This window comes from Oryza glaberrima, chromosome 8 (genome assembly GCF_000147395.1).
Source record: "Oryza glaberrima chromosome 8, OglaRS2, whole genome shotgun sequence".
Classification (NCBI taxonomy): Eukaryota; Viridiplantae; Streptophyta; class Magnoliopsida; order Poales; family Poaceae; genus Oryza; species Oryza glaberrima.
This window is the reverse complement of record NC_068333.1, coordinates 3,948,909-3,972,452: the sequence shown is the minus strand read 5'-3', so window position 1 is coordinate 3,972,452 and position 23,544 is coordinate 3,948,909. Positions and strand designations below refer to the sequence as shown.

At 41.0% G+C, this 23,544-nt stretch overlaps 1 protein-coding gene across 3 annotated transcripts; it reads right to left on the bottom strand.

The window, feature by feature from the left end:
• Positions 1-17,219: 17,219 nt before the first annotated feature.
• LOC127782309 (zinc finger BED domain-containing protein RICESLEEPER 2-like) lies at positions 17,220-23,099 on the bottom strand. 3 transcript variants are annotated; one of them, XM_052309460.1, is made up of 4 exons: positions 22,822-23,099; positions 22,054-22,360; positions 18,911-21,019; positions 17,220-18,332 (listed from the first exon to the last, which is right to left on the bottom strand). In XM_052309460.1, the coding sequence occupies exons 2-3, from the start codon at positions 22,352-22,354 to the stop codon at positions 18,915-18,917; spliced, it is 2,406 nt and encodes an 801-aa protein (XP_052165420.1). In that variant the 5' UTR covers positions 22,355-22,360; positions 22,822-23,099; the 3' UTR covers positions 17,220-18,332; positions 18,911-18,914. The 3 variants fall into 3 exon arrangements, with proteins under 3 accessions (XP_052165420.1, XP_052165422.1, XP_052165421.1); XM_052309462.1 differs by having other exon boundaries at positions 18,911-20,980; XM_052309461.1 differs by having other exon boundaries at positions 22,054-22,356.
• Between the last annotated feature and the right edge of the window lie 445 nt (positions 23,100-23,544).

Sequence of the window (23,544 nt, the reverse complement as noted above, 5' to 3'; positions counted from 1 at the left end):
TATGTGACCCAATATTTCACCAGGATCTACCAACAATTTCTAATTCTTGCAATGACGGCACAGACAAAAGATCTTTGTCATATTCTCCCGCAAAGCATGCGCCTTAGCCTGATCAATAAATTTAGATGCTTCCTTAATAAATATCGGCTGCGTTCTCCGCATCTTATACATCCATGACGACCGATCCATCTAATTATATAAAGGCAAAAAAGTTACAGATAAAAAAATAGACCGCGGGTATTTCATACAAAAGTTTAAATGCATTTGCCTCCCAAAAAAATTATAACAATACATGTAACTAGTATGTACAAGTGATTACATGCAAAATTTGCCCATCAAAACATATATTTTGAAGCTAGATTTTGCAAAAACTAGTTAGAACAAACCTTGTCAAAATATTAAAAAAACTCCACTTTCCACCAACAAAATATAACAAAAATGGAGCCAAATGAAGGAGGAGAGAGAGTTCTTCACCTTTCGTATAGAGTTCAAGCACAAATTTCGAGTTGAAAACCTCCCCACCTAATTGGTGCTTGCTTTAGGAGAGAGAGAGCTTCGTTTTCAAATGGTCAAGCTCGGGCCTGGAGGAGCATATATGGCCGATCATCGCATGCGGTCCCTTAAGCCAACCGCATGCGAAGATCCATTATCGCATGCGGTCCCTTGAGCCAGCCGCATGCGAAGATCCATTATCGCATGTGGCTGTTCTAAGCAGCCGCATGCGATAATGGGTCTATTTTCGCATGCGGCCGTCTTAATGCGATAATGGATCTTCGCATACGGCTAATCGACTAGCCTCCGGGGGGGGGCGATTTTTGCAGGGGCCGCCACAAGCGGCCACATGGAACCTACCGACCCCTCATACAGAAAAACGATTTTTGTAGTAGTGATCGGTCCATTGTTATTGCGACATATCGGACCGAGAGAAAACCAGATCTCTCGGGTATAGAAATGCTTGAACACCAAAGAAGACGTACATGTGATGTGATCCACCATGTTCTACTACTGCTACCATTAGCGTATCATTCGTTACTGCCTTGGCTGTTTAGGGCAGCTATCTAGCTGTTTCACATAGGCTTTTATCACGTAATTAACGGATTCAATCAGTATAAAAGCCCACAAATTCAATCGTTAACACCAAAATACAGAAGGTACATTGGTTGCTATTGTCGTTAATTAGCGAGCATTCTGGATTTCTGGATAGGTATGATACCAACAGATTATAGTAATTAAGCTACATGTAATCTTATTTTCCTTTAATCCTTAGTCCTCGTGTAGATGTAGTCAGTATAAAATGTCACAATTGTACCGTACAGGTTAGAATGATCTATTGATTATTGTCGTATTTATGATTCATCTATCGTAGATTTGTTAAAAATGGTGAACGAAAAATTCGCTTACTTAATTTTAATGGTATAATTGAGTGGTACTCTCTGTGCACTTAAAAAAAATGAGAAATTATTTTAATCAATAAAGGTTAAGATGGATTTCAATCTCCATGTGACATGATCGATCATGATTTCAAAAACTCATATACAAATAATCGATTTTGTAAATAGTTTTTGTGCTAGTTTTGGCCAGAAGGCAGGCTCATGTACCATCCGCTCTACTGGTGACTTGGGGGCTGTTTAGTTGGTGCTCTGAGCAAGGTGTCTGAGAAAAATATAAGCCTGTCTGGTAGGAAAACTTGTAGTGATACTGATACTTGCCTGGCCAGACATCTTTAGAAATGTGTTGTAAAAAATACAAGCCTGCGTGATAGAAAAACTTGTAGTGATACTTGACTGGCCCAGGGTCGGCCCTGACTTTTTGGTGGTCCAGTGCGGAAAAAAAAATGAAAGCCCCCGTTCACCATAAAAATACAAGATAATATTTAAAAACTCATTGTCATTAACGAATTTCATACTAATAAGTTTAAAATACCAAAAAGAAATATCTCTAGATCATTTAAAACAATATCTTTTAACAGTTCTAGATGCAAAATCAGTAATGATAATGTCAATAACAATCTCATCTAGCAACATCTTCTCAATGCACAAAGTAACCTATCAGGCTTGGTACTATAGTATACATATTTTGGAGGCCCCTAATTTTCCGCACTGCCCCAGGGCCGGCCCTGGACTGGCCAGACATCATTAGAAATGTGTTGTTTGGTTGGTGACTTTGGCCTAAGAAATTGAATCATGTGAAAGCATACAGAGAAAGGATAAAAATATTCAGAACTCAACATATACTACTATTTAGTACAAGCAACCGGTACCACATGTTGACACATGGCATGAATATTCTAATTTCAGCCAACTTTTCCTCTTAACCTAGGCCGTGTTTAGTTACTTTTAAAAAAATTAATGTGACACACTTTTGAAGTATTAAACATAGACTAATAACAAAACAAATTATATATTCCACCTGTAAACTGCGAGACGAATCTATTAAGCCTAATTAATCCGTCATTAGCAAATATTTGCTGTAGCACCATATTATCAAATCATGACGCAATTAGGCTCAAAAGATTTGTTTCGCAATTTACATGCAAACTGTGCAATTGGTTTTTTTCCTTCACATTTAATGCTCTATGTATATGTCCAAATATTTGATGTGACGGAATTTTTGGAAGTTTGAAGGAAACTAAATACAGCCCTAGTTGCCTGACTCAGGCCACCATATTCCTATGCTTGCGCCTGAGCTCACTCGCCTGTGTCAGGCTACTTCTCAGGATGCCAACCAAACAAACGCATTGAGGTGGTGTTTGGATCCAGGGACTTAACTTTAGTCCCTCTATTTAGACACTAATTTAGAGTATTAAATATAGACTACTTACAAAACTAATTACATAAATGAAAGCTAATTCGCGTGACAAATTTTTTAAGCCTAATTAATCCATAATTAGAGAATGTTTACTGTAGCATCACATAGGCTAATCATGTATTAATTAAGCTCAATAGATTCGTATTGTGAATTAGTCCAAGATTATGGATGGGTTTTATTAATAGTCTACGTTTAATATTTATAATTAATTTTCAAACATCCGATGTGATAGGGACTTAAAACTTTTAAGTCCCTATCACATCTAAACAAGGTCTGAGACAGTCCCGCAGGCTTCAGGCCAAACAAGTTTTCTTCAGGGGCAGCAACCAAACAATCTCTTGGCCTCCTCAAGTTTGCCTCACGCAACATTGCACCACACAGCTTCACACGAGTTCACTAGCGACTTAGCAGTAGCCAAATGCAGGGATCCATATTCCCACTTCTCCAACAGTATGTTTACTATGAGATTAGTGCTATTTATTCAAATTGGATTCGTGGCTTTTACGCAGCCACATCAAGGTATAAATAAAAATTAAGTTGAGGCTTCTCGATATCAATTTTGAGAGAGAATAGTTTTGAGAAAAAAATAGGGTTTAACCTAGATTTTGATCTTAGTCAAAAGCTAAGAGGGTGTTATTGTTACATTTTGTAAACATAATTACAAGCAATAAAGTTGATCTATTTCAAAATTCCTCGATTTGTGTTTTTATCTTTATTAGCAATCAAACTGGCCATATCAAGGTGGTCCGACTGACGACTTCATAGTAGTCACCGGTGGCATTTCGGCAGTTGGACCAGCAGTATCAAGCGACGCCGATAGTGAAGTGGTTAGGCTGATGGCATACCGTCGATTAGACCAATGGTATCTAGGCAGTCAGACCTAAACATATACTCCCTCCGTCTAAAAAAAAGGATAAATCCTGGGTTTCCGTGTCCAACATTTGACTGTCCGTCTTATATGAAATTTTTTTTATAATTAGTATTTCCATTGTTGTTAGATGATAAAACATGATTAATACTTTATACGTGATTTATCTTTTTATTTTTTTTTCATAATTTTTTCAAATAAAACGGACGGTCAAACGTTGGACACGGAAACCTAGGATTTGTCTTTTTTGAACGGAGGGAGTACTACACTGGTCATTCTGAACTTGGTTCGCACGTATCAAATAAGGGCCGTGTTTAGATGCAAACTTTTTCTTCAAACTTTCAACTTTTCCATCACATCAAAACTTTCCTACGCACATAAACTTCCAACTTTTCCATCACATCGTTCCAATTTCAACCAAACTTCCAATTTTAGCATGAACTAAACACACCCAAGGCCGAGTTTAGGTCCAAACTTTTTCGTCAAACTTTCAACTTTTCCATCACATCAAAACTTTCCTACACACACAAACTTCCAATTTTTTCGTCACATCGTTCCAATTTCAACCAAACTTCCAATTTTAGCGTGAACTAAACACACCCTAAGTTGGTGCACTGAGTGCACTAAGGGTGTGTTTGGTTGCCTGTATCAACCTTGGCTCGCATCCGTGGATACAACTTTCTCTTATTTGGTTGCCTGCATAACCTTTTCAGCCTGGCCCAACACATGCAAAAAAGACCCCTCAGCCAGGCTAAGTAGAAACGCTCGATTTGAGCTTCGCAACTCAGCCAGGCCAGGTGCCCAGGCGCGTGCAACGCGCTGCACCCGCGCATGCATCGCCTGCATCCGCACGTGCAAGCTGGTCGATGGGGTCACCACCTCTGCCCGATTCCACTCCTCATTCTACTCCTTCATCGCCTTGCTCTCCTTCCACAGTCGTTGCCGCCACACTCCCCTGCTGCCGTCGCCCCATACGGCCATCGTCGCTGCCACCCGCACGGTCGTCGTCCTCGTCACCCGTACAGCCATCGTCGCCTTCGAGGGTAGTTGAGAGGTGGGGGCGAAGGAGCAGCGAGATGGCGGACGATGAGCAGCAAGGCCACAGCCTCACAGCCACTGGATCTGGCGGCGAGGAGCTCGATTCCACCAGGAGGGCGCAGCACCGAGCTCGTTGTTGTCACATCCGGTCATGGCATGTTCTTGTTGTCTTGGAAGAAGGAGAGCTCGAGGAGTCAGATCTGGAAGCCTGAGGGACGCAGCCGCCGCCATCGTCGATGCTGGGAGCCTCCTTCCTTGCATCCTTTCCTTGCCGTCAACGAATCGCGGGGAGCTTCGGTGGCGGTGGAGAATCATGCGGAGCTTCCATGACGGCGGTGAAGGAGCATGGAGCGAGCGGCGGATTGAATAGCGAAGAGGACGACACCCCTTCCTTTTTTTTTCTTCTTTTTCCTTTTCTGTTATTTTCCTACCGAGAGATCCGCTGGACGTCTTTTTTTTTCCTTTTTTCTTTTCTATTATTTTTCCTACCGAGAGATCTGTTGGACATTAATATAACTTTTTACTGTATTTACTGTTTACCACTGTGCAAATTTGTTCCTTTTTATCATTAATATTATATCGATATATATTTTTTCACCGGTTTTTGATCAGTTGAATCTGAACTTCTATTTCATATGAAATTATAGAGGTATCCTCACCCTATTAAATAGAGAGGTAACCCACCTCAAATCCATATAACCAACCAAACAAAATCTCATCCTAGCCAGGCTAAACCAATGCAAGTAACTCGGAGTTATTTCCCAAGGACTTGCTATGGTAAGGGGGAGAAGGGGAAGAAGCACACTTGAAGAGCGCAGTACAACGAAGAGTTGTATGCTGCGTTCGGGAAGGATGAATCACTCCCGAAAAGGAGTCTATTGATTCTCTCCCAATTGGTTAGATCGTAGGGGCTATGATTTACTTCACGGGCGAGGTCTCTGGTTCAAGTCCAGGATGGCCCAGCTGCGCCAGCGAAAAGAATAGAAGCTCTCATGGTACAATCCTCTTCCTGCTGAGCCCCCTTTCTCCTCGGTGGTTCCAATTTGTCCTAAATTTTTCAGTCTGTTATTGGAAATCCTTTCTCTTTTCAATAGAAAGAGAAGGTATTTAAGCAGTGTGTGTTTTGAGATACAATCAATCGAAGAGAATAAAACTGGGTCCAATAAAAAACCGGAATGAATTTCTTCAAAGGGATTGGAAAGGGATAAGTACAAAGGGATTCGACGAAAAAAAAAGGGTTTAGTAATCTCCTCCTACGAACAATAATTAGTAAAATAATGTGGATGAATAAGATTTTTCTCGATTTTAGATCGGATTTGGCGGCATGGCCAAGCGGTAAGGCAGGGGACTGCAAATCCTTTATCCCTAAATCAAATCTGGGTGCCGCCTGATCAATAAAATACTTAGGCTTATAGTACTGATCCAACTTCGAGTTCCCTATACAAAGGAGCTCCATTCCTCCCAGGATTTTCCAGAAAGTACCGCTCCTTCTTGAGTTGAACTACCCCCTCGGCACTGGGAGCTCTTGATAATCCCTTTTTGGAAAGGAACGTGTCCACCGTACTGGCTATTTTCGTTTCGTGTATAACGTATCTATCGGCACGGCGTCGGCCTTCATAAGAGCAACAGGAGCTATAAAAAAGGAACTTATGGACTTGAATCAGAGATTGGGTTGACATCCGAAACAGAGAGGAAAAGAGGAAGCAAACATAGCTAGCTCACGAAAGAAAGCTTGCAACTACGTGTTATATATTTTATTTTCAACTGCGCTAATAAGGGCACATCCGCTTTCTCTGTATGTAGATTAAAAAAATACATACCATATTTTTTTCCCTTGCTTTTCTATTTGAATGCTTACCTCAATGCAAGATCAGGGAAGAGGTTTGATTGCTAATAAAATGAGTGGAAGAAGGCCGTCATGGAAGAGTTTGGGGACCAAAGCCACACCTTCTTTCTCCCATAGGAACAGAGGTCAGGAGCTGTCGGCAGGGCGCTACTTTTAATCTGACTGATGGCTCAAGATAAGTTGGAGACATACTTGAGATAGCCCCAACTACCTTCTTGTTCCCGAGTTCCTCTTTCCTCTAGTTCCCAATAGATTGATTTAGTCTTAATAGTATTAGTGTTGGAAGAGGGCAGTCCCAAATGAAAAAAGCCATTTCTCGATCCCAAGAATCAAGCTTTCATCCTTTTCCGCTATCATCAAGACAAACCTTAAAAACATTCCACCTCGACTATTTCATCCACAGAAGCGTATCTGACAACTATGTCATCATCGTTTTTTTCTTCCGAAAGCTAGAAAGGGCCTACCTTTGGCACGTGTAACTATTCCCCTCCTTGTCTAGGATTTTTGTCTTCAGGAAGGCCCTAATGAGATCTACCAGTGCTTCGTTTTCATTCCCCCAGTTCCCCATAGCACCGAAAAAGCCCATGAGAGAAGTATTAGGATTAAGACTAAAAAGAATACCATTCATACCGAACTATCCTGAATAAGGTGGATTGGCTAAGGAGTAGGAAGTTTCCAGAGAATAGGTCCTTGACACATCAACCACGCCCCTTCCTTTTCTCCGATCATAAATAACCTGATCTCTTTCTTTGTCTTTCATCCCCCCGTCCCCTTCTTTCTAATTCATGAGTGGCTTAAGGCATTGGTTTGCTAAATCGACATACAAGAAGATTGTATCATGGGTTCGAATCCCATTTCCTCCGGCACGGAAGTAGAACGGGCGGGCGAAATTACGTGAGAGAAAGAACCTCAGATTGATGGAGTCCGCCGTCGGACAGAATAGCACTACTTAGTGACTAGGAGCGGAGATTGGCTTTTTGACTCAAGTTAGAGCTTTTCTTTCCTAGCTTTTTCACTCGAGTTGTTTAATTGTTCGCTTGGCTTTAGCTCATTTTTTTTGTCCATTTCTTCTTTTTACAGATCCCCTCAAAGTAGGAAGAAGAATGGCAATGAAAAATAATAGCAATAGTCGTCTCGTAGGTGCAGGTGCTGGTGAAAGAATAGCTTATGGGGCTGGAGTCAAAGGAGCTTTCATAGACATAACTGCATGGGTATCTGCTTGACTAGGCCAAGCTCAGCCCGTATGAGAGAGATGGGCCAGGTTAAGGGGATACGAGCAACCAAACACACCCTAAATAACAAATAAGCAGCTAACAAAGATACAAAATTACTACTCGAACATAACATCATTGAACCGAGCCAAACGGGCTCACGAGCCAGCTCGGGCTAGACTTGTTGCAGAAACAAGCTGGGAAGGAAACCTGATCTCGACTTGTTTGGCTTTCGAGCTGAACCGACCACGAGCCTCAACCATTTTATTCACCCCTAATCGTGTGATACCGTACTGTCTCCACTCGTTTAAAAAAAGTAACTTTTATCTCAAGATATTTTAAAAAATTGACCATGAATCAATAATTTCTTAGATGTGATATCCAATCCAAAAACAATGACTCGAAAAGTATTATCATAAAGCTGTTAAACTTTATAAATTTATTCTAATAATAAATCAATAGTAGGAAATTTAAAAAATTGACTTGTTGATATATGCATGTCAAACATAAAATATCTACTACTGAAAGACTAACGATTGTTTTATCACCTCTGATATCTTCTTCGAGATGGTTCAGCCACACATCGGCTCGGTTAATATCTGGATTATTTAGAATCACAGAATATTCGCGTCCGTGGCTTGTTATTGCACACCAACAAACAGGATCCCCCTGCGTAGCGCCGTATGTTTACCTTGTTTTTGGTGCCGCCAATAAACAGTGTCACCTTTTGGGCGTGGCTAATGGGAAGCGTTCGATCCCCATCCCTTATTTGGAAGAGCTTGTGCCAGCTACAGCTTTTTCCAAAAGCTGTTTCTGCTAGAAGCTGCCCTAAACAGTTCACAGCTTCTGAGAATCTGTAGTTACAGATTCTGAAAAATGAACTAAGAAGCCAAAAGCCGGAGAAGCTAGGTTTCAGAGCTTTTCCAGATTCTCAGAAGCTGGCTACCAAACAGCTGCTTCTCAGAATCTAAAGCTCCCCAAACAGGGCCTTACACTTCTCTCCCCCCTTCTCCCCTTCTTCTCTTCCTAATGCACCATGAATTTTAAAAAAATAAAAAAACAAAGTTGGAAAAATTTCTGTATAGAAATACTATATATAAAAAATATTTGAATTCAAATTCAAATTTGAAACGGGTATGTAAACTTTTGACTTATAAACTTTGGGTCTATAAACTAATATTTGAATTTAAATTCAAATTTGAATCGGGTATGTAAACTTTTGACTTATAAACTTTGGGACTATAAAATTTAGGTGTATAAACTTTAGATGTATAGAAATACTATATATAAAAAATGTTTGAATTTAAATTCAAATTTGAATCGGATATAATTCAAATTCAAATTTGAATCGGGTATGTAAACTTTTGACTCATAAACTTTGGGTGTATAAACTTTAGATGTATAGAAGTACTATATATAAAAATATTTGAATTCAAATTTAAATTTGAATCGGACATAATTCAAATTCAAATTTGAATCGGGTATATAAACTTTTGACTTATATACTTTGGATCTATAAACTTTAGGTGTATAAACTTTAGATGCATAGAAATACTATATATAAAAATATTTGAATTTAAATTTAAATTTGAATCGGATATATAAACTTTTGATTTATAAACTTTGGGTCTCTAAACTTTAGATGTGTAAACTTGAAGTGTACAAACTTTAGGTGTATAAATTTACTAAAATAGGAAAGTAATGTAGTGAAAAAAAGAAATCACGTGAAGGAGTGGGGGGTGACCCGATCGCTTGCGGCAATCGATCGCCCATTAGGAGTTTTGCATGGGAAGCGTGAAGCGGCCAGTTGAACTGCGATACTACCTCCATTTCAAATATATTTGGTACATGCTAATACCTCCTCTCTTTATTTTGTCAGGATGCATGCACACACATTTTTGTTATTCCAGCGCGCGGTACCGAGCGAGTCTCGTGTTATTTCGTGTTAATCCCCCAATTTTTTCCAGCACGGCGGTACCGCAAAACAGCGGCGGTACCTCCTCCCCTCTTTATTCCACGGTTCCAGCGCGCGGTACCGAGCGAGTCTCGTGTTATTCTGTGTTAATCCCTTAATTTTTTCCAACTCATCTTCTTCATTTTCCACGCGCATGTTTTTCAAACTGCTAAACGGTGTTTTTTTTGCAAAAAGTTTCTATATTAAAGTTGCTCAAAAAAAATCATATTAATCCATTTTTTTAAAAAAATAATTAATAATTAATTTATCACGTGCTAATGTAATGCTCTGTCTTCCGTGCGGGATATGTATTGGAAAGGTATTGGAAAGGACGGAGTGGCAGTCCCGCGCATCCGCCATGCGGGAGAGAGGGGCTGGTCCCGCGCGTCCAATATGCGGGAGCGATCCGGTTCATGTGTTATTCCCCTAATTTTTCCAACTCATCTCCTTCCTTTTTCGTGCGCACGCTTTTCAAACTACTAAACGGTGCATTTTTTGCAAAAAAAAAATTTATACGAAAGTTGCTTAAAATAATTATATTGATCTATTTTTTTAAAAAAATAATTAATAATTAATTAATCACGTGCCAATCTACTGCTCCGTTTTCCGTGCGGGACATGTATTCACAATTCAGTAGGAGACGCGTGTGGGAGCCGCGGTCCCGCACATCCAATATATGCGGGAGCGCTCGACATGCAAACCCCCGCGGTGCCGCCTGCCTGTCCTGCGGGACCGGCGCGATACCGCATCCCCAGCCTGCGGGACCGGTCGCTCCCGCGCATCTAATTTGCGGATTGGGTATATTTTTACAAATTAATCTCGGACATGTATATAAATGCAAAATATGAAAAATAAAAATATATTTTCAAATTTTTTTTCGAATACAAAGCACACTGCTTGATAGTAAGAATAGGAAAGAAACAAATTAATCGATTCGATGTGAATAGATTTGAGGAGATGATCGATCTTGACATATATCTATAAAAAAAAAACACATGCACACACGCATTTACCAATCGAAAGTTAATGGATCCCAATAAAAAAGCACCACAACACGCAGACCGAAGAAATCAAGAAAGTGGAAATCAAAGAAATGTAAGAAGCATCAACATCCATCGGACCAAGTTGGAGTTGTTCAGAGTATTGGGGACTTTCAGCAACACCTTGCTCCCGGGCCACTGCTCTTGTCGGAGGGGAAAAACAGAGAGCGAGTCGGGGGAAGAGGAGAGGAAGGCACTCCGTGGTCGTTGGTGGCTGGGACCGCGTGATGCGGCTTCAAGGCGTCGCTCACTTTGGTCGCCTCGGCTTGGATGGCGGACGAGATCTGAGAGGGGAGGAGGTGGAGACCGTGTAATCCTGTGCCTCTGGTTTTATTTGGTTTATATACATGGACCTGCAAACTGGGCCTGCTGAATGGGCTTCGTACCTCTCTATGGGTTGTGGCATTAGAAAAGGATGTGCTCATATACCTAACTACATGGGAAAAAGTACATCGAAGGTCCCTCAACTTGTCATCGAGTTACAAAATCGTCCCACAACCGCAAAATCAGATATAAAACATCCTCAATTTACAAAAACCGTTCACTTTAGGTCCTTCGATAGTTTTGGTCCCGATTTTGTCCTACGTGGCGGCTGAGTCAGCGTGGGACTCACGTGGGCCCTCCTGTCAGCGTGGCCACGTTGGTCTCCTCTCTCTTTCCCCTGTTCTCTCCCTTCCTCCTCCTCTCTCTCTCTCACTCTTCTCTTCTCTCCTGGCAAGCCGGCTGGCGGCTGGGGTGGAGACCACCGGGGCGAGGCGGGAAAGGAAGAGGTGGCGGGCGATGAGGCGGCGACTGCGGCGACAAGGTGAAGGCTGCGATGCGGGAGAAGGCGAGGGCGGCGGCGGCGAAGCAATGATAATGGTGGTGATGCTTGTGCTCGGAGGAGCCCATGGGCGGGGCGTGGTGGTCGGAGTCATGGTCGTCGCTATCGCCGTCGCAGAGCGAGGCGAAGGCCACCCTCGCCTTCTCCCGCATCGCCGCCTCCTCCTCCTCTCCCGCCCCGCCGCCGCAACCGTCGTCTCGTCGCCCATATGGATTTCGCCGTTAACTACTCTTGAAGTCTCGGGCCCTCCTCTCATCTTCCTCACGAGTCACTGGACGAGGTCGCCGGCGGCTACCCCCACCGTTGCCGTCGGCCACCGGCTCGTCGCCCCTGCTTCCTTCGCTCGCTGCCCACCTCATCACGGGCTTCCTCCCCCTTGCCGAATCCTAGGGATTTCTCCGCGTCGAATCCACACACCACCTGGACGACGCCGCCGCGATGCAGGGGTACGGGCTGCAGCTTCGCACGAAGCCGGCGTCATCCTCGTCACGGGCGCCGCCGCCGGCCCGCCCCGGCGAAGAGAAGAGAAGAGTGAGGGAGAGAGAGAGAAGAGGAAGGGAGAGAATGGAAAAGAGAGAGGAGGCCAGCGTGGCCACGCTGACAGGTGGGGCCCACGTGGGTCCCACATTGACTCGGCCGCTACGTAGGACAAAACCAGGATTAAAACCACCGAAGGACCTAAAGTGAACGGTTTTTGTAAATTGAGGGATGTTCTATATCTAGTTTTGCGGTTGGGTGACGATTTTGTAACTCGATGACAAGTTGAGGGACCTTCGGTGTACTTTTCCAACTACATGGCCCCCCATGGGGATTCGGGTGAGAACATTCCCACCCCCGTTTCACTTTAGCCGAGAAGAGCCTCATGGAGAATGGTATGACCTCATCTACAACCACTAATAGAGTTTTTCCCCGGATGGTATCGTGGTTCAGGTCCCCATTTTCATCCCTAAATTAAACTATGTTGCACATTTTAAGCTTTGCGCTACAATGGATTTTTTTTAAAAAATTTTGTCGCATGTAGTATTATTTAGATATTTCAACAGGTATTTTTTTTTATGTTATATTGGTTCATTTGTAAATGTTACATGTCATATATTTTTAATGTTATAGTAAGCATTTTCACAATGTTTCAATAGTTACAACGATGTGTTTAAATAGTTTAGAAGAAACGGTAGTTTAAAGTTTGCTTACCACTTAGATATAGGAGGAATATAACAATGCATGTACTTTGTCATAATGTCAGTGCATGCATATGGTAGAAGAGAGAAAAATAGTACTAGCCAATACTTTGATTGCATGTGCTTTTGCTTGGTATTGGAGAGAAACATAACAAAGTCAGGCGTCCGATTTTCTGTCATCCATCCTACGTTCGAAGTATATATAGTGGTCTCCCAAAATATAATTATTATCATTCTAATTAATATAATGCATACAATCAATAGAATTAATAAAATTAAAAATCTTAAAGGTGAAGGATTTAAATAATAATAATTTAGTGATGAGGAGATACTAGTTAATTACATGCGTACGTATATATTTTATACTCTCTTCGTCCCTAAATATTTGACGCCGTTGACTTTCTTAAACATGTTTAACCGTTCGTACGTCTTAATAAAAAATTTAAGTAATTATTAATTCTTTTCCTATCATTGTTAAATAGTTATATACACACACATATAGTTTTACATATTTCACAATAGTTTTTGAATAAGACGAATGGTCAAACATGTTTAAAAAATCAACGGCGTTAAATATTTAGGTACATACTCCCTCCGTCCCAAAATATAAGAACTTTTGAACTTCGACATGGTCTTTGAGATGCTAATTTGACCAATGATATCTATATAAAAAAAGATGTTTTAAATAAAAAGAGTTGCATATTGTGATAATTTGTTTAATGATAAATTTAGCAACATCAATTTTACATGATTGATCTTTTTTTTTGCTATTAATAGTTAAAGTTACAAATATTTGACTTGACACTATGCTAAAAATGCTTATATTTTAGAACAGAAAGAGTAATATCTAGAAAAGATAGTTGTTGTGGCATGTATTATTATGGAATCAAAAAAAGTATTATTTGGACGTACTCCCTCCGTCCAAAAAATATGAATCTATGAGACACATTCTAGTACAACGAATCTAGACAGAGATATATCTAGATTTATAGTACTAGAATGTATCACATCTAGTATTAGGGGTGTGTTTAGTTCACGTTAAAATTAAAAATTCGATTAAAATTGAAACAATGCGACAAAAAATTTAGAAGTTTGAAGACGAGCGAGTACGTGCGTGGGAAAGAGGTTCGGGTCGCCCGTGCGTGGGCACCATCGTGCACGACTGCAGGTGGTAGCGCAATTAATGCGTTGATGCCAATGGATTTGGAGTAGTTGGCCTGGTCACATGCGTGGGACACGTGGCAGCAGCACGTGCAAGCAACGGAGTCACATACGTACAGTACGTCGGGAGGGAAGGAGCATGTTTGACAGGTTATCGACGCGACGATAAAGTACGTACTCCACTAGTTGGGCCGTAAAAGGAAGCGAACCCGCAAGTTGATAACCATCGGGCGTCAGCATCGTACGAGCAGTTTCCACGAACCTTCCGAGGCTCCATTTTTCCATTTCCAATTGTCAAAATGTCCAGCACAGTAAGATCTTATTTCATTTCGAAATGTGCCACGGGCTATGACAGCCTGTCAATCTTTTTCCATTTTTGGCCCAATTCGGCTGCACTTATTTTAACTGTAGTGCAGCCAATTCGAACAGTAATATGTGTCTGTGGCTGCAGCAGTAAGGGCTGCATTGTTGGGCAGCCGAACAGAGCCTTTGAACCTGTTTGGGGGAGTTTAAAATTCTGAGAAATTAGCTGGTGAGAATCTGGAGAAGTTGAGAAATCCAGCTTCTGGCTTCTAGTTCATTTTCTAGATTCTACAACTACAAATTCTCAGAATCTAGATAAAAAACTGAACTGTTTGGGAGAGCTTCAGGCAGGCCCTTTGTCTTTCATCAAGATAGGAAACGGAATGGAAGAGCTCCCGCTCCCAGACGCAGCCTATAAATAAATCCTTAGGATTCCGTACATATCGAACCCAAAGTAAACCACCGCCTTCTTTCATTCCCAATCTTTGCCAATCTAAATAAATCAACAAGCTCTCTCCAACAATAGCCTTAGGATGATAGTGGAAAGAAAACTGAACCGTCAGATCATTTGGATTGTACACCAATCAACTATCAGGATAGTTCCAGATGAAAGGTCATATAACTACAAGTGCTAGTCAATACAGCTTAAAGCAAGATCAATAATATAGTTAACTGCTGGCCAAATTCATCATCACCTTATTTTACAGCTAATACTAGAGTCAACTAGTGGAATTGAGTGTAACTAGGAAGTGAAAGAGATTGGATGAACTCAATCAAAGCCACATAGAAATTTTCTATAGGCTGCTAGGATATCGATAGTATGATCACATTATCCAAACCATAGAATCACTGTTGGGTTTGAGACTTAAACCCACAGTGATATGACTTAAACAGGCAGTAGTATTGAGAACTAACACTACAGTTCACAATGGTTTGGTTGGGAAATCATTCTGAACCAAAAGTGATAGATTGGTTCTAACGAGTGTTTTTTTAGTAGTGCCACAATTTTGGTCGTCATACGTCGTGTCTAAAATGTAATTTTTGACGGCCAATTTACATTAAATTAAATTTATAAGACTCAATAAAGACGAAGGTCATTGAACAATTGTTGAGAAAAATCTACACACGAGTATGTCCAACTCAAATGTTTACAGTGTATGTTCGTAGTTGAAGTTAGATTTTTTCCTTAAAGGGAAAGTGTGTTTTCAAATTTTAGACCTCACTCCTTTCGTTTCAAAAATATAGAGTGTATTTTGTTTTTCTAGGACAAGCTTTTGACCAATGATTACTCTATTATGACACAAAGTTAAATGGATATATTCATATTCAAAATTACTATTATAATTATATCTTTTGTCATATAAATAATATTTTAAGCTATTTGTTAGCCAAAGTCTCGTCCTGAAACAAATTACGCCTTATTTTTTGAAAACACGAGTATATCCTTAAATATTTCTCTATCCAATATAAAAGGTCAATCTTTTAAAATTCCGATCATCAATAATTTCTCAAATAATTACTTTGAAATAAAAAACATACGCAAATTTTCCTCATCATAATATCCAATAAACTTACTCAAATTTATAAACTTATTTCAATTCAAAAAATGATCATTAATTTTTTTAAAAAAATAACTAAATCTTATCGTAAACGTCAAATATATTTTTGAGAGTAGGGCGATAATACCATAAAATTAACAACAGAAGAGATATGATACTACTACTTTAATCCTAAGAGCAGGTACAATAGCAGGCTATAAGCCAGCTACAAACATATTTTAAATAGATAAATGAGGAGAGAGAAGGGCAGCGAACTACAGATTTACAGCCAGCTGTAGCACGGACTCCAAGACATAGTGTGTGTTTGATAGGTGGAACCAGATATTAGTAGTGTAGTTTGTAACTATTGTATGAATGAGCTATTAGATTGGCTATAAATAAATTAGAGCTAGTAGTTGACTTATACTATTAAACTTGCTCTAATACGTACTTTGACGCCTGATGCATAACGCCAGCCATATGAGAGGGAGACAACAGTTGAGACAACAGTTGGTCAGTTGCTGTCTCGCTCGTGGTCGTTGGTTTTATCGCTCCAGAAACCACAACTCCATCAGAAGAAAAAAAAAAGATTAATCCAGTCTGCACTGCAAACTCTAACGCGTAAACCGTGAAGTACTATATATAGCCAACTGGTCTTCTCGCAATCCGCACACCCCTTCTTGCCCCTCGTCTTCTCCCCCTTCCTGCCTGTCTAGTTCGATCTTGAAATAATCCCCCCCCCCCCCCCCCCCCCCCCCAAAAAAAAAAAAAAGGTGCCAATTCGATCGTTTTCAAGCACATCGCTCTTTGCCAGCAGGGAGGTCACGATGATGATGAGAGGGGTGGGTATTGTCGCGACTGCAGTCGCAGCGGCAACCACCGTCTTCACCCCCACCGGCGAGCCGGATCAGGGGAGGACTTGCGCCGTGCTGCTTCTTTGCGCCGCGTTCCACCTAGGCATGGCGCTCATCATCCGCGGCGTCCGACGACGAGGGTGACATCGCCGTCGACGTCCACCCCGGCGACCGGTGCGCTCTAGTCACCACCCGTCCCGGCGCCATCCGTGACTAGGCCTAAGCGGGAGCCTGGCTCCTCTGCATTCACGGTCCAGAATCCATGGGGGAAAAAGAACAACTCTCTTCCCTAAATTTCTCTACTCCCTCTCTTTTTTTCCTTGGATTCGTACGGTGAAAGCAGGGGAAGCAGGCATCTCACTTAGGCAGACCATGTTCTTCCAGTGTTTGGGATCAAGCCACCAAGTGGAGTTCTTTTGGATCATCTGTCTAACTGCTGTTGTTGTCTCAATTTGATCATTAATGGTAGTGAGACGGATGATCTTGAAATAATTCCACTCGCTGGATTAATCCGAAAACACTAGCAGAGCATGGTCTGCCCAAGTGTGAGCCGATGGTCTATTTCTTCCGCTAGATTTGGGGTTCCTTTTTCAACAATTATTTTTGTGTTTTTTTTTTTTGTCCTTGTGTGCTTTGGTGAGAGCCTGATAGTCATTTTTTTCCTCGTATTTTTGGGGTTTCTTTTTGTCCTCGTGTGCTTGTATGCTTGGTTTGGTGAGTTCGGTGTCTATTTGTTTTTTATTTTCTTTCTTTATGGAGAGAATGAGAATAAATGTAACTTTCCCCTCTAACGAAAAGGAAATAAATACTCCTTCTTTCCCTAAATGTTTGATACCGTTGACTTTTTTAAACATGTTTGACCGTTCTTTTTATTAAAAAAATTTTGTGATATGTGTAAAACTATATGTATACATAAAAGTATATTTAACAATAAATTAAATGATAGAAAAAGAATTAACAATTACTTAAATTTTTTGAATAAGACGAACGGTCAAACATTTTTAAAAAAGTCAACGGCGTCAAACATTTTAGGATGGCGGTAGTATTATTATTTATTACATAGTCAATGACAACACAATTCCATTTGTCGGCTGCCATCTGAGATAATCATCATCCTACTGCCTCTTTTCTCGACTCAAAGTCAAATTCAGCGCTGAATCATTTTTGCAGTTAGTAGTAGGTAGTATCAAACTGAACTCGTCCAAAATGTAAACGTAGACTTCAGCATGGTCTATGATTTGAGGTGGAATTGCATTTCTCTCAATGATGCGTAGATTTCATCATGGCAAATATGTTCCAACCGATATCAGGGAGGACCATACATAGATATCAGCCCCAAGGGCGGCACAAAGTTATGCAGCAAAACCCCTCCGAGAAAATTAAAGAACCATAATAGTGACTCAATGGCACTCTCCCATTCACATCTGCGTCACAGCCTAAATCCTGATACAATAAATAACGTTGTACGATACATATGAACACCCAGAAGTGGGATTCCATGACAAATGGGTGAACAACTAGTGCTATACACATTTGGAGAAGAATTGCAGAAAAATTGAGACATACTATCAGCTGCAAGATGTCTAATACAGTAAGCCAGATGAGCAGTAAACTCTTTCCAACAGTGTCCTAGATTCCTAGGTTAGAAGTACCATGAGTATGTACTTTGTGAAAATCTTCAGCAGCAAGATGTCTTGTACAGCATGCAGCCTGCAAAATTGTTGACAGGAACGTCTAATGTTAGAACATTACAGAGATAAAAAGAGAGCAATTCGCAAAATTGTTGACAGGAACGTCTAATGTTAGAACATTACAGAGATAAAAAGAGAGCAATACGCAAAATTGTTGACAGGAACGTCTAATGTTAGAACATTACAGAGATAAAAAGAGAGCATTTCGATGAGCTGAGCAGTATTTGAGTATAGCAGAATGATTTTATTCGATCCAACCTAGAAGCAAAGTTGTGATCCAAGCATGTCTACATACAACATAAGCTAACAGTATGCCAACTGATTACTGGTCAAATCCATCAGTTTACAACATATCTATCCACCACTACATTGGTTTGAACTTTGAAGTACCTACCTACTACGAGATGATGCTGTCACAAACTATTTATAGTACCTACCATTCTAATTTTGCATTCCTAAAAGATGTTTGTCAAATTCTTTCTCGAGAAGTAAGAAGCAAAAGTAAAGTACAAACCATGAAGCAAACACATGCTTATTTAAACAAACTCACATGAGCAGCTAAGGAAAATAAACAGAACTCAGGACTGCAGAATTTACCATTCTATCTAATCCAATCCTGGGTACACACAAGCGCCTCAATTGTCTTGATGTTCAAAGTGCTCCATTGCCTATGAATTACTGGCCCCTCACTGCTGAAGGCGGCCTTGCAATGAAGAGCAGATGATGGCATTGCCAAGACATCCTGTGCCATAACTGAAAGAGTTGGATACTTTGTAGAATGAATCATCCACCAGTTCAGAATATCAAAATCATCTTTCCTTGGAACAAGGCCATCCTCGAGATAATTGTCAAGCTCTGACAACCGTTGACTCCTTGATTGTGCACTAAGATGCTGATCCCAATCCTCCAATGAATCACTGTCAAATCCATCCATTTCAACATCACGAGCTTCATTGTTTGACGTGTGAACACCTTTATCCACAGGGCCGCAATATTCATGAAACAGCTCCCTGATTATTTCACGTACAGCAGCTACATACTTTGCTGCTTCAGCACCGAAAGCTCGTTTAAGACGGAACTCAATAAAAGTAATTTTGAATCTGGGATCAAGAACTATAGGTATTGACAGCCATAGGTATGAATTTTCCCAATATTCATGGAATGCTTCCTGCATCTCCCTCACCATGCTAGCAACTTCAGTGTGATCAGTAGATGCTTCTTCTTGCAAAGTTGTTCTAACTTTCCATAATTCATTGAAGTACACATTTGCTGTTGGGCAAACAGGACCAGAGATTACTTCAATAGCATGATAAAAAGCCCTCAGAATCTTGCAGATAGATTCAACGACCTTATAGTCTTCTGCTGGTAACAACTCTTCAGATGGAAATGCCTTCTTGCAATGCAGAACAACTTCAAGCCTGAAGTAAATTTTGTGCCACCATTTTGCGTCTTCCTGGGGACACTTCAAACCCATGTTTGTAACAGCTTCAAAAAGTTGCTGTTGAGTTAACGATGAGTACGCATGTGCCAGCATAAATCTTTCTAGTATATTATCAACAAGGTGAAGCATTGATTGCCCTTTTGAAACAATGTTGTTAAGCACGTCATCCACACAGGCAATATTGTATAGCTCACCTCTAATAGGAAGACTATTTTTTTGTATGAGCATGTCCTTAAGCTTTGTGGTGCCTTCATGGTTTCTAATTTCACTGACAGATATCAAGCTAAAAAGATTATTATCAAGATTCCAATCACTTATAGCTTCTGCTATGACATTATATGGCCCACTTTCAGAGTCTAATACACAAGCCTCCTTATGAAGTATCATTCTTTCCAAATCAGTAGGCAACGACCAAAACACACCAAACTTGATTATTTTCCTTTGAAGCCTCCATTCTGCATCAATAAAGTGCGCTGTCAAACAGATGTACTTCACAGTAGGCTCAGCTCCATGAGGAGCCCAAATGCTTGCTGATAAGGAAATCCGTCGGGATGAAAGTGCAGCAATTTTCTCCTTAAGGTCAGCCTTTTCTTTCTGATATAAAAGAGTTGAATACTCTTCCACATCTATGCTTGATGCCATGTTAAACAAAGGGTTGAGGCTTTTTGCAAATCTTTTCATTTCTTCATGTTCCACGATTGACAAGGGATAGCCATGCAAAACTACCATTCTAATTAGCTCTTGATAAGATGTTTCCTGATCAAATTTACTGGTGCTTACATCTGGAGCAGCATGAGTAGATGAGGCATTTTGTTCCTTGGTCATGTTGTCTCGTGCTGGCAAAGCTAGAATGTGCTGGCTCTGGGGAGTTTTGTCAACTGAGCTATTAACCTTGAGAAGTTTGCTAGCATACTCTGCAATCTGAACTTTACCGTTTGTCAAGGCAGGTGAAAGCTCATCCTGAACCCCAGATTTAAAACTTGGTGCACTGGAGGGAGAAAACGGGCCCTTATGATTTATTCCAGTTTCTCCTCGTGCCGGACAAGTCTGAGTATGCCGGTTCAAATGGCTTCTACCTTTATCTGCACTAAGTCGCTTGTGGCAATGGAGACATTCAGCACCCTGGATTCTCCCCTCAACATATACAGGCGTAAACTCCTCCCACACCTTTGATCTGAACCTGCTGTTGTCACTGTGACTTGCCAATTTTATATCATCAAGTGAATCTGGATGAATTTGATCCACCGGATTAATATCATTCATCACTATTATGTATAAAGCATGGATAGTTTAGTCAGAATACACATAAAAATGAAAGACATGCAACTTGCCCAGAAAAAAAAAACAAAAGGATGCTTCCACCATAATTACAGCCGCAGACAGATAAAATAATATACAGCAGAGAAGTTCAAAAATTCCCATGGCATTGACAGAAGAAGAAAAATACTAGAAATTTCCACAGGGGGACCATCTAATCCTCAAATAAACCAAGTAACTTGCAGCCTTTTATCTCATTAGAGCGAATTTTCAACCACCTTGTTAGCAGCCATTCTACTCTTACTAAACTAAATGGGCAATCGTATCACTCATCTTGCCAGAAAAAGAGTTATTCTATGAGCAATGCAGATCAGCGGGGTGACGGAGATGAAAAAATTTAAGGTTTTGAGATAAATTAGTAAATTATTTGTAACTTATAGCTTACTCTGATGCTCTTGCTATTGTGAAGGTATAGTTTAGATTTAAAATTTTCAACACACTATTTTTTGCAAACAATGCCCCTGGTCAGGGTTGCTGGTATACCACCAGTTACCAGCAGTTTCCAGTAAGGACCTGAACCCTGACTAACATATCTATATAATTCCTTATGTGATCTTAATCGTGGAAAATCATCAGGTAAAGCCTAGCCCATTCTGTCAGCTCCTCTGATAGGGGATCAAAATATTAATAAAATGTTGTCATTGTTTTAAGAAATAAAAAAATCTATACCACCTAAGTGGGAATGCCCTATAAATCCTATCACTGATTTAACCAACAAGCTAATATACAGCACCTAAAAGGCAATGCCCTCAACTATTGTCATTGTTAAAATGTCCCTAATCATTATCATCATGGCCTTAAGTAGGTTAAACTTTGAATGCTTTATTATACAAGGGTACCATAATAAGTTGATGATCATCCAAACTTTTTCTCAACGGCTATAAAACAGTACAAAATTTACACACTGCTAAATCAACTAATACACCGATGCAGATGCCAATTAAACTGAACATGATCCCTATGGGAAACAAAGCAAGCATACCATATGGGAAGCCAGTATCATGTAACTGAGCCAGATCCAAGTCCTCTTTCGCTCGGCAAATTTTCTGATGCCGCCACAAATGACTCGTTCCATTGGAATGTCCATCAGAACCTTTGCAACTCATCAGAATATGGCAGTAGCGGCATTCCGCGCTTTGAACCACTCCGTTTACATAGATAGGCTTGTACTCATCCCACACCTTGGACCTTTTCTTAGTTCTTGCTCTGAAGGCAACATGAGCATCATCTGATGCCACCCCTGACGGCAACTCGTCACTGTCATGCTCATCCATGGGATCCATAACTGCCTACAAAGATACACCACAATCATATTATTTTTGCAGCATGTGGTTAAACAAAAGACAGAAAAAGTACAACAAAGCTAAGATAAGATCATACGTAAATGGTAAAGAAGCATGCATCAAGCTTAACACAGCAGGCAACCTCAGCTACAGTCTACAGAGAGAAGTCCCAACAAGAGATGATACGAGTACGATTTTGTACAAATTAGCAGTGCCTAAATTAGCAGTGCCTGCGAGCTTCAACTGAACGTCTGAACCCAAATTCTTTTTGGAAACAACCTGCTCTTAGTACTGCACCACTCATCAACGAATTCCCGATGAAACTGGATGGTCTAATTGGAGGGGAAGAGATGAATCCAAATCCTGACAGATCTACAGTCTACGCCACACACACACACACCGCTCACGAAGCGCTACTGCCGCCGAAGAGGAGGAGGATGGAGGAGCTACGAGAGAAGAACGAATACCTCCAATTCGAGCCGAACCGAGACGGAGGCCGGTGGAGCGAGGCCGGCCGCGTCGTCGGGCGCGCCTCCCTCCTTCCACCTACCTACTCGCCGGCCGCGCGTGGTCCTTCCGGCGAGTAAAGGAAGGCCGGTCCAACGCCGCCGCGCACACGGAGCTCTTCGCCCGGCGGGCGGGGGGCGCTTGCGAGGCGGCGAGGCGGCGGGGAGATGACCGGCGGCGCGTCCGCCGGAAGCAGAGGAGAGAGAGAGGGATGGAGACTGGAGAGAAGCGGAGGCGGGTTGAGATACCCTCCAGTGCTTAGCTTCACTGCAATTTGATCGGTCGTAATCACTGCCGTTGGATGGAAAATGAGCGGTGTAGATCGTCCAAGAACACTTGGCCGAGCTGCTGTAGCATAATTAGTACTTCCTCCATTTTACAATGTAAGACTCGTAAATGTTAATGAATTTAGATACATATAAAAAATATATATATTAATAAATGGATAAATCTAGGTAAGTCCAAAAAATCTAACAACATGAAACGGAGGGAGTAGAACGCTATTAGCCAAAGTCTCAACGGTTCATGATCTTGACCAATTCTGATCATCTAGAGCTGTGGGTCAATGTGCATCTCGTTCAAAATTTGTCAAAATTCATTCGAAATTATGTGTTGAAATTAGTTCAAAATCGGTGAAAAATCAACATCTCACTAGGCAATTGGGATTGTAAACCCGGGTCTCA